Consider the following 12391-nt stretch of genomic DNA (forward strand, 5'->3'; position numbering starts at 1 on the left):
TTGGTCTGTCAGTTTTTCTCTAAAGTAATTTTTTTGTTCGTTGGGTTCATATTTGTGATGCACAGTGACATTTGGTTAAATGGTGGTAAGAATTTCATTTGAAATTCCTTACTACAAGTTTGAATCTTATGTATGTATGCACAGTAGAAATTTGGTGTTCAGCTCTTAAATGTAAAATCATGCCATGGACATTTTTCATTATCTGAAAATCTAATGAATAATGTAAATTTTGCCAGCGTAGTTAAAGACCATAACTGGTTTTAAACGACTCAGTTATTCCTCCCATTTAAATAAGCAGAAAAATAGGCAATTTTTAATGACTCCAGATGATGTGGGAACATAACTGAATTATTCATCATTGTCTTGGCTGTCATTCATCATCAATCATTTCTGTAACATATCTGTATTGGGATCAATACACAATACGCGACTTCAATCCGTCCACGCACAAAAAAAATCAGATACATTTCTAATCCAGGGGGATGGATCTGCGTGGTGGATGTGCCGCCGACACAGTACGGCTGACAAATTTTAGGTCAGCTACGAAATTAGGATTAAGTGAAGAGGTAATAAACAAAACATTATTTTGTAGTGGTATACTTTTTGAGATGTTTGACCACCACTGTTAAAAATCTGGTGGAGTCACATATGTACATACTCCGTACTGGTATTGGTTAGGTAACAACTTCCAACCGGATTAGTCTGGTGGTACATTTTCTGTAAAATTTCTGTAACTAATGGAAATTTACGAATTTTTTCCATCGAAAAATTTTCCGTTGTAGCATGACATTTTAACCACCCTCTGTATACATAAATAAACATTTTGTCTCCGCCATCTACCCGAATAACTATTTACCATACATACATATTGTATGTACATTGTACAAAATTATTGTTACAACAAATAGAACGCAAGAAAAAGCCGTTTCGATTCAGCAGATTGATTATAAATAAGCGAGGACAAATTATGAAGTCATACTCATACCACTCTGTCCAACTCATGATAAGTTTAATGGCCAGTAATAAATTAATAAAAAGTTTAAATTGAGACAACTTATGTAAGTAGAACAATGTGGTCTTAAACTATGTAGTTAAGTATCACTTGTTGAAAAAGTGCATATGTAAGCCTTACAAACAAGTTACCCTTCATAAAACTGGATGTATGTATGTTTTTGATATCTGTATCTTCTTGTTCTTGGACGTCGGGTTTTTAGCCTCCAGTTTTTCTAAAATATCTCAATAATTGATTATGGAGTGTGGTAAAATTAAAAAGATTGGGAATGGTTATCACAATCAAAATAATGTTGAGGTAAAAGTCAATACTTAAGTTTAATTATTACTCGCAAGGTAACGTAATAGTTGGAAGTATTATATCTTAATCTCTAATCTTAAGATAAGTACCTCTAAAATTTGAATTAATGTATGAATTTACCTAATTGCGGTATCCGACCTCATTTCGTTTTGTAATTATTTACGATGAGGTTGCGGCTAAGACAGATTTTTAACCTACTTTAATATTTACATATATGTATTTCCTATTAAAATAAATACATATGCAATTTTTTTAATTCGCTAATTAATTTAGAAAAAACATTCCCCTGGAGATTCGGCCTTAATATGGGAAGAACAGGAAGTCGAATACGCTCTGGATGGTGGATCCGCCTGGGTGATTGCGGCGGCCTCCCTGCTAAATAATTTTGTTCTTGATGGCGTATCTTTCTCGTATGGCGTCCTCACCCAAAAAGTTACGGAGCAGAAATCCTTATCTGAATTTCAATTCCATCTCTGTGGTTCGGTCATGTTGGGGACGCAACTTATAATTGGTAAATTATTATTATGATTTGAATACATATGTACGCGTGTGGGCAAGATATATTTACCTTGCGGTACATATTTTATACCACCCTTTATACCGGAATACATAACTGAGGATGAGATAAGCCATAGTGTTGAAATCTCACTTATCTTAATTTATGTCAGAAAAGGAAGTACATGTACATTCATAGGTGGAGCGAAAGTCAAAGTCATTTAGCAAATTGAAACAGCATAAAGTTGACAATTATTTTTGTACTACTTGAGACTTCAGCATTACCAATACACACGTTAGCCAAGTTTGATAATATTTTGATAATTCTTCATAGTGAAAACGGTGGCGATATGGTATAGACCAATGTTCCGCACAGTAGCATAATTTGGATTTTTTATGTAGAAGCTTACCAATGGTTTTACCAATGAGTTTAGAAAAAATCCGCTATGTACACTGCCCTTCATAAATATCCGTCCCAAACTGAAAACTGTAAGATTTAATCAATGGGTAGGATTTGCCAATGGGGTAAATACAAAATGCGTAAGAGATAGTGTTAGTGAGGGCTCTAGCGACGAATAATTAACCACCACGATATAAAGACACAGAAAGAGATGCTCCACGTCACACACAGATGGAGTAGGAGTTAACTCTGTGAGTTTGCCATTTAGTTTAACATTGAGGGCATCTGGCGACCTCTCGTATGTGACGTGGAGAGTCATCCCCCTTACTTGCTTAGCAAAGAGCAGAGTGCTTCTTCTATTACTTTATATTCTATGGATTTAATAGAAATATTTTTCCTGCGTAGGCCCCATGATTCCCTTCCTATGTAGCACCTTGGGTTTCTGCACCGTATCAATCCTGGGATCTGTAACGGCCGCGGTTGGATTCTTCCTCTCCTGGGCGTGGTCATGGGGTGAAGCTCCATCATTTACAGGTTTCCTGGTAGGATTCGGGCTTCTCGTCGGGGTCGGGTTTGGACTCATGTTCACCGTCAGTATCATCATTTTAGGGAAGTTTTTTGCGAGCAATCTTCCCTTCGCGACTGGTAAATACAGATGTATATGCAAAAATCTGATGAAAAAAATTTGACATAAAAAATTATGTGGAAACATTTAAGGAAACAAATTTGCTCTTCAAAATAAATTTAATTGACAAAGTTTCTAGGCCTGGCCGTTACTGGGAGTGCTTTGGGATCCCTTGCAACGCCAAAAGTTTTGGGGTGGATAGTCGGTTATTACGGTTGGCAGGGGTCTATGCTATTCTTGTCGGGATGCTGTATCGTTTCGATAGGATTTGGAGCACTGTACAGAGAATGTCCGACACGAGGTAAAGTAGACTGGAAAATTTATTCGTTTATTAAAAATTCGTGACCAGTGCAACTTCACCTAAACTCCCTATCGTATTTAAAAATCGACACATATTGAGAATTATGTACATACATACATACGTGTTTTTATATGTAGAATCAATTTTTAGCATTGGCTTTCTCCTTGAATTTACCTAAGTTTGATCTTCAATTTTCCTTATGTTGAGGAGAAACGCCACAATGGTTATTCTTTCAGTGTATGTACATAAATTTCAATTTTCCATGTGAATTTTGAATGATCGAAAACGCTGAGTTTGTCAAATTTGTGAAGTTTCCATTTCTTTCGTTTCAGTTGAAAAGGTCTGCAAGGTTCTGGCAGACCGGAAATCAGACACAACTTTGTTGAAAGAACTTGTTAAATCGCCGACTTGTTGGATACTTTGCGTAACAGGAGGACTCGGTGCATTGGGATATTTTATGCCATCAGCGTTTATTGCAGGTAATATGTAAGTAATATGTATGTAAATGATTAGACAGAACATCTCTTAAAATTCTAAATATGGTGCTGGTTACTCACTTAGTCGTAATATTTTAAAAAAATCTTGAAACTAATATTTCTTGGAGAAATTTTTGCATGTTCGGATAAGAAAATTGAAGTCGGCAATACTTTGGTAACAATGGTAACTATTCAGTTTGTTTTTAGACCGAGCCATGGCGCCACCATTTAACGCCACGTGGGACCAAGCCACCTGGCTTCCCGCAATTATTGGAGGATCTAACACCTTGGCTCGATTTGGGTTTGGAATTTTGGCAAATTCAGATCGAGCGGTTTATTCCTTGATGCTGATAAATGTGGCGTTAACGCTTGGCGGATTTGTTACCATGATGACGGTGTATGCGACAAAGTACTGGATGCTGGCTCTCTACGCGGCATTATATGGACAAATGATTGGTTAGTTGGCGGGTTTTTTAATTTATTTGAGTATGCAATACTTGGAATTGATAGGGACAGATTTTTGAAATTTTGAAGGTTTTAAACAGTCCATTTTAATGTACACACTTAGGCGTGCTCGCATCCCTCCGCTCCGTCGTAGTTTACCAATACATGGGAAAGGAGAAGTACAGCTTGGCGTTTGGTCTGAACATTTTCTTCATGGGGATTTCGCTCTATTGTGGAAATGCTTTCGCAGGTAGGTGGCAACAAGGAATGCATGTATTGACTCGGATATGCACAAAAAAAGTAGCAATACATAGAAATATCGTCACTTTAAACACACCGAAATCGGCAAATGATTCAGCACGACAACAAATGATTCAGTGTATTTAATAAATATGTAAATTAATTCGAAATTCGGTCCAAGTGCCATGTGATTAATACGCACCATTCGGCCTACCTTGAAACTACATGAGTCTATAATTTGAAGAATAGTAAAATCGGTTAACCGAAAACTGGTTTAGGCTTTTTATAAAAATTTGAATAGTTTGATGTCAGATTATTTTTAATTGATTTTTTAATTTATTATCAGGGTGGCTGAATGACACGACGGGAAACATGGACAGTACCTTCCAATATGTGGGGGCATTCTTCATCCTGTCAGCACTTCCGTGCTACCCACTCCGCTGGATACACGAATGGGAAACTGGAAGACCTGTTTTCTCATCTGCCCTTGGAAGTAATTCTTGATCGAAATATTTAGATAGTGTAACACGATTCGAATGTCCACCTTATCAATTAGTTATCAAGATAAAATTAGCATTATGTCCATTGTTGAATTGCTCATTTAAAAGCAAGAAGGTAACAACCATACAATTTTTTTCAGTACTTCGTTGAAACGTAAAAAATTTCTGTATCGAAATTTAAAAAAATTAATTTAATATAAAGGCTTTAGGGATTAAAATCCCGGACGATTTTTTAAATCCCGGGAATCGGGAATCCCGGTTTTAGCCGTGCCAAATCCCGGGATTTTTTCCCGAAATTCAAACAGTACCCCATTAGCCCAGAAAGTCAAATTTGAGCATACAAAAGGGTACATGACTTTAAAAAGGACAGCATATGCATATTCATAATACTGCTGGACCTATATACTTATGTTTTTTGGGATCTGTGCATCCATAATTATTATTATAAGGTATGGAATTTTCTGGCCTTCTCAAAATGAATATGATAGCAGCACAAATTAGCGATTATATTGTTTTGCCTGCTATGGTAAATGTAAAATTACGGTGTAATGTGGTAGCCTAATTTTTTGCCTTCTCTCTTGGAGAGGTGTCAAGAAAAATTTTAATAATTTCATTCCAGAAAACTTATGGGTAAATAATTAATCAACAATTTGCCAGCATTTTAACCTGAAATGAATAAATTTACGCGTTTATTGTTTGGGTACTATTATACAATAACTAAAATTGTACATAAAATTAGCACTTCAAAAATTTCAAGTTCACATATATGAACTACATCGTTCAGAAAGCCTTCCATTCTGACTTAAATTGATCGACTAAAATTCGAAACTATGCACTTCTAACATATTAGCTTTTTTGAGTATAACTGATTTCAGATTCTATAATTATACCTAGGGTAAGGTTTCTTTATTCCTTCAAGGTTAAATCTGACATCGAAATTAGAAAATTTCAAGTTCCAGTTTATATTTAAAATTTTACTTGCAAACTAGAAGATTTGAATATATTTATCTACGACATATAAAAAAATGTGGTTTCACATTATGTTTAAAGCTTAATCTTGGAGTTCAGAATGAATTTTAACTGGTTATGCTCGTCTAAACTTTTTCTTCCCAATAATATAACCCCAAATTATGTAAAACCGCTAATAAAAGTCAAATAGAAGGGCATTTTCAATCTTGAATGACAAATTAAAAAATCCCGAAATCCCGGGATTTCAATTCTTCAAATCCCGGGATTTCGGGAATAAAATCCCGGGACTGGAACCCCTAAAAGGCTTAGAAACTCCACTGGCTAAAAAATATGTATATTTAACTGATACATCATAAATAACTTAAAATATAACAAGTAATAAAAAAACCTTTCTACATACACATTTTAATCAAGCATACAAGCTTTTACTTCTTTGCCTCAGCCATAATCAGATTTGTAACTTGTTCCACACAAAGACTTCCTATAATCATGGGTGTACTACGTTCGAAATAGTTGGTCGCACCGATCCGCACTTTCAGTGGGGCACAGCTTTTCAACCATCGCTTCGACAATTTCAAATTAGTGTTCTTTCCGAGCGAAAAGCGCCAATCGTAAAGTAGGCTTCGCGAATAGTCATGCGCATCCCCGGCGCTTTTGAATTCTGTGAGGAGACAAATCACTCCGTTGAGGGCAAGTTGAGAGTGGATCGTGTAGAGGGCGAAGGACACCCGCCCAAAGTAGCGGAGCATGGTGTACCAGCCCATGATGAGAATGGTCGTCCAGGCGCAGATCGTTGTAGGTGTTACGACGTGTGACATGCAGTAATTTAACAGAGTGCTGTATACTTGATAGCGGCGGTAGTATTGAAGCGTCACTTCGCCGAAATAGGCGATCTTGGTTCTGTAAAGAAATTCATAAAAAGTTGATTGACAGATTTTTGTAATGAAGGTTAGGGTGCTCATACGAGCTCGATCTCATTGTACCCCTATCTCATTATGCCCTGTTGTATTCCAAATCTTTGAGTTAATTTATTTATCTTTAATTTGTAATCTTGGTTTCCAAAAACAACTGGGATTTAGTATTTCACAAACTTCAATATAGGTTCATAACCCAACTAAAATTGTTTATATTTCAGTTATGTGCGAATTTTGAACTTACTTTGCCGCATTGACCATGAATGCCCTAAGTGCTAATGCTAGATAAAACATCGTCGATAAGTTTGCCATCGTTCCAAGCGTAATAATCTGATACCAAACTAAAGTTTCAATTAAGCCTGAAATGCGGACGATGTTTAATTCCTGGTCAGTAGATGGGGTCCATGTGGTTGAGTTACAGGCAAGAAATTGCCACGAGACGAAGGCGGGTTCGCATGGATTGAGCATTGAGAACATTCCCGCTGCCATGGGCACTGAGAAGACGCAGGAATACGCCGAATACGTGTAGACCTTGCCTTGCCGAAAAATCCTTTCGTGTAGACGGTATTCAAACCTGAATTGATAAATTATGGTTTTTGAGGGTTACGAATAGGTTTATAAAATTAATTTACGTAATTAAACTTGGATATTTTCAAATCGATATACCTTAAACCGAAATCTTATTTTTTAAATATTTACTAATGTGCTTATACAAAATTAAAATCAACACATGTCCAAAACCCAGGAGAGCTTCAACAGTGTTGCAAGAATTTATTTTGGCAAGGTTCAAACGAGCAGGCTTTTCGTGTTTTTCGGGGAATCGCTTGATACACTTGACCACTTCTCGTAAAATCCGGAAGTGACCACTAGTGAAGCTCCGTAATTACTTACATAATAACTCAAATCTCAAAATGCCTCTCCAAAAAATTCTCACCATCTTCCTCTGCCTCCCTCTCCAACTGATGCGTCTCATTCATCAAGTCCACTATTTGTTTTGCCTTCCTCCGGAACTCGAACCGATACAGGATCGTGCACATGATGGGGCCCATCCACCCGTAATCTAGCAGCTTATCGGTCATGACATACTTCCCCGAAGGCCCCACCTGCAGTCCTGCCATCCTCAACCCAAACCCCACCAGAAATTGGGCCGTCCTCCCGAAATGAAACAGGTCCAGTAATTTGATCACCGTTAGTCTCAATTTTCCCCGTACTTCGACGACCTTCTCCTCCTCCCAGGATATTTTTAAAGGAACGGTACAAAACGCGCAGAGCACCTCGAACGTGAGTAAATTCATTTTATACGCTTTTGTCAGTAACGCGTTCTTCATTCGAAATAGGACGTGGCGCTTAAACAATCCCATTTTTTACAAGAGTTTTTTTTACAAAAATACCGAAGAAATGGTACAAATTCTTTCCCCCGGATGGGTTTAGTTGAAATGGAACAGTTTTACTTATGTGCTTCTTCAGGTCAAGATTTATGTAGAATGGACAGTAATGATTTTATTCTTGGAATAACTCGTCCGACTTTGTACATATGACTGGAAACGCGCGAACTGTCCGCATTCACATTTTTCCTTCCTGGGTGAATATTTACGAGTAATTATCGTCGAGGTGGCTGACGTGCCTACTTTTTTTATGGGGAAAGTGGTGATGTGGCTGGCCTGGTAATTCTGCGATAATTGGACGTATATACTTACTTTATGCGATAATTAAGGTGTCTTTACATCTTATATAACTCTGCGTGTGGAGAATATTAAGTGTTGTTTTACAATTTTCGAGTTTCGACGAAAAGGTTGAGTGTCATAGGCATTGAGCTAAAAACGACAATCTGTGGGGATCAACAGAAATTGCTACGTTTCCGGATTTTTTGGCAAATCTACCCAGAAAATCTACATGGTTTTAAGTATTCGGAAGAATTTTTCAGTGACTTTTTGCAAGTAGTCTTCGATGCCGAATAAGCTGTACGCCCAAGATGTATGTATAAGGTGGCGTTGAAATTTGCCTTCATTAGTCATGCATACATACATATGAGTGAGTTGTATAACTTTTGACTAGGTGACACGCTTCTGAACAAAGTAATCAACAATTCTTTATGGACTATTTTGCGAGGGTTTTCTCTATTTTGCGTACGTGACTGGCCATTCGTATGAAAATGGACGATCGTCATATGCACACAGACGAAATTTGGTTCATTATTAACGAGTGGATGGAACTGACCTATTAAATGATATTAATTTGTTCGTCTGTCCGTCCGTCAGCATGATGACTCTTAAATTTAATAAACTTTTTTGATTTTTATTTGCGAATATCGACATCTAATTTTAAAAGTACTTAAGCGGGAGTTCGTTAGCTAGCCTTGTTGGGCGAAAGGTCACAGGGTCAAAGGAGGTCAATGGCCATGAATGTCAAGTCGTCAAAAATGTCAAATTTTTGCGATGATTGACATCGAACATATTATCGTATTCAATGCAGTATTAAATGCAGAAACGGAGTTTTGGAAATTTTCTAAAACTCCGTTTCCGCCAGTTTATTATAACTGTTGGAATTTATTTTATGAATGTATTTTACAATGCACGGTGTGAAGGACGCAAGAACTTCTAATAAATCGTTTTTTTTCACACACAGCCTGTTCTAATGCCCTACTTCGAAATCTAGTACGACACTTAATACATACTTTAATTAATCACGTGTTTACTGTCTATGTATTTCTACTACGCAGTGCATAAATTCATTTTCTTATTTACGTAGGTGTTTTATTATTGATTTTCAAAACGTATGTTCCGCATTGTTTCTGACCAAAATTTTGATGAAATAACAAACTTCAGATACATTTAGGATGCTGTGATTTTTTTCAGCTCTTTAGGTTAACATCACCACTAGCAATAAATCAGCAAACTTTACCTCGACGGAAAAAATGTCAGATTTGCAAATTAAATATCGTAGTGTGATTTAACTTTTAACGCTGGAAGGGCAATCGGTGTCGCAGATTTATGATCGCATGCTTAAAGTTTACGATGAAAACTGCCCAACACAAAGCACAATATAAATTGGGTCAGTAACTTCAAATGATGACGAAAAGTGGTCTCGGACAAAAAGTCGCCAGGACGCCCAAAATCAGTTTCTTCCACAGAAAGGCTCCAGAAACTAGAGGAACCAATAATTAGAGATCCACGATTGAAACTGTCCTATTTAGCAGATAAGATGGGTGTTCCAAAACCAACAATTTGTTCCACGTTAACCTTTTAAGCATTTACATTTTATAGTCGAAAATGGGGAATGAACTTTGACCATGAATGTCATGGAGAAAAATTTTACACCAAGTTTCCTAAACCATGGTGTTCATGTCATATTTTTTACACATCGAAAGACCAAAACCATGTTAGTCATGGTCGCAAAAATTTGCATTGCAGGACCAATACCATCAAAGTCATGGCGATTGTTTTTGCAAGAAAATACTTTGACCATGACATACATGGAAGTCGAAAATAATAATTTTCACAGCTTTTTAGCCCGAGTCAGGGCTTATGGAACCGGTCATGTCCGTCCGTCCGTCCGTCCGTAAACAGGATAACTCTCTTTAAACACAAGCTACCGACTTGAAATTTTTACCATGTGCATATTGGACAAAGTTAGGAATCGAGTTCGAAGATGGGCGAAATCGGTTAACTGGTTACCCGGTGGGGGTCATCTGAGTGGGTGGGGTCTTATGCACCAAAATTTCAAAATTGTCGTAGAAAGCTGAAATTTGGCACAGAGGTTGCTAATGGCTCCTAATAGATAAAACCTACAGTGCAGACTCCATATAGCCCGAGTCAGGGACATAGTCCCTGACTCAATAAGTCAGAGCCCGCTTCTAAATTTTTTTCCGAATTGACCAACATAATATCACCAACTTCCGTGTTGTGGATGGTTAAAAGTTTGTTAGATAGTTTCTATTATTTGGTCCCAAATTTTTGAGCAAGTTACAGATCATGTGTCTTGACCACCATGACCAGTGGGCTTCTTTAACATCCTGAAGCTCTAAGCTGTATGTATGTGCCATCCAGCAGTGGTTTTCAGCCTCCATATCAAATTTCAGCTCGATATAATGATTTTGAAAAATCAGTATGGGTCACCCCATAGGGTCACTCTGGTTGCACTTTACTCACTTTTAACTTCATATTCTTTAATTAGAAGCCATTAAGTACCATTGTGCCGGATTTCATCTTTTTAAAGTAATTTCTAAAAATCAGTATGGGTCACCCCACAGGGTCCCTCAAGATTAAAATTTTTCCAACCTGAAGTTATTTTTTTCTATTAGGAGCCATTAGCAACCTCTGTATCAAATTTCAGCTCTCTACAACAATTTTGAAATTTTGGTGCAAAATACCCTACCCACTTATATGACCCCCACCGGTTCAAAACTTTTCTGATCGAACCCATCTTCTAACTCGGTCGTTGCATTGCCCAGATACATGTCTGCACCAAATTTGGTCAAAATTGGTTAACTCGTTCGACAGTTCGACTGACATGACAATTACATAAGCCCTGGTTCGGGCTAAAAATCACGACTCGAGAAAAAGTCAGTCTTTGGATGTAATCCGAATATTTTAACGTTGCGATGTGATTAAAAGTCGACAATAATTACTTAATAAATTTCGTAAAAAATTGATATATGTAACTAAGGACGGATCTTTTTAATTGTTGTGTTTTCGTCCGGCACTTCGTGTAAAATTGTTCGCCATGACATACATGGTCAAAATGCTTAAAAGGTTAACTGAAGACTTAGGTATGAAAATGGCTTCCGCCCGTTGGGTACCAAAATTGCTTTCGGCATCTCAACAACAAGATCGAGTTGACCTTTGCAATGCCAATTTTAACCTATTAAATGAAAACTGGAACCTGCTTCATATTTTAGTAGTTGCATATGATACTTGGGTTTACTATTATGACCTGCAGACTAAACAATACTTCATGCAATGGGAGCACGGGGGGTTGCCACCGCCCATGAAAGCAAAAGCGTAAAAATCTGCCAAAAAATTGATTATGACTATTTACAATGATACAAAAGGTCCCCTTCTTACATAATTTCTTGCTGGAAATACTACGATAAATGGGGCAGCCTATGCAGGAACCCTGACGGAGCTGCGTGCTGCGGTTGAAGAGAAACGTGAGGTCAAAATAAAGAGTTGGCCTTTTTTTAGACGACAACGCGCCAACAAATACCTCGCTGGTTTCGAGGGCTGCTGCAGACGAAAAACGCTTCACCGTCATAAACCACCCCCCGTACAGTCCAGCCTAGACCCTTAGTGATTATTATCCGTTTCAAACGTTGAATAAAAGCATGAAGGGGAAACGATTTTGGGATGATAATGGAATCAAGTCGTAAATTTTTGCATATTTTCGAGGTAAATTTGGATGATTTATTGCGAGTGTTCCTTTTAACCGATTGAGCTGAAAAAAATCACGACTTCCTAAATGTATTCCAAGTTTGTTATTTCATCAAAATTTTGGTCAGAAACAGTGCGGAACATACCTTTTGAAAATCAATAATAAAACACCCACGTATACGGGAGAATTTGTAATGAGTTATGCAATCGGTTTTTTAATTGGTTATTACGAGAAATAATTAACGTTTATGTACATATTGTATGTAAGTAAATAAAATACGCGACAAGGTGCCAGTTGAATATTAATAAAATTTTTCATCATATTGGGGATTGTCGTCGCTTAAAG

General features: G+C 37.3%; 1 protein-coding gene across 1 annotated transcript; it reads left to right on the forward strand.

Annotated features, from left to right (window-relative positions):
- Positions 1-13: 13 nt before the first annotated feature.
- LOC118433783 (monocarboxylate transporter 12-B-like) lies at positions 14-6145 on the forward strand. The gene is made up of 7 exons (XM_035846009.1): positions 14-1823; positions 2613-2852; positions 2972-3133; positions 3466-3612; positions 3817-4065; positions 4178-4303; positions 4640-6145. Exons 1-7 carry the CDS (start codon positions 1799-1801, stop codon positions 4795-4797), a joined length of 1107 nt encoding a protein of 368 aa, XP_035701902.1. The 5' UTR covers positions 14-1798; the 3' UTR covers positions 4798-6145.
- Positions 6146-12391: the final 6246 nt, after the last annotated feature.

The sequence above is a fragment of the Folsomia candida genome, unplaced genomic scaffold, assembly GCF_002217175.1.
Source record: "Folsomia candida strain VU population unplaced genomic scaffold, ASM221717v1 Fcan01_Sc001, whole genome shotgun sequence".
In the NCBI taxonomy this organism is placed as follows: domain Eukaryota; kingdom Metazoa; phylum Arthropoda; class Collembola; order Entomobryomorpha; family Isotomidae; genus Folsomia; species Folsomia candida.

Bases quoted from the DNA above. Each gene is read 5' to 3' on its own strand.
- LOC118433783 (XM_035846009.1), top strand. From the start codon at position 1,799: ATGTTGGGGACGCAACTTATAATTG. The intron at 2,853-2,971 runs GTAAATACAGAT...CAAAGTTTCTAG, and splicing joins CAATCTTCCCTTCGCGACTG to GCCTGGCCGTTACTGGGAGT. The intron at 4,304-4,639 runs GTAGGTGGCAAC...ATTTATTATCAG, and splicing joins TTGTGGAAATGCTTTCGCAG to GGTGGCTGAATGACACGACG.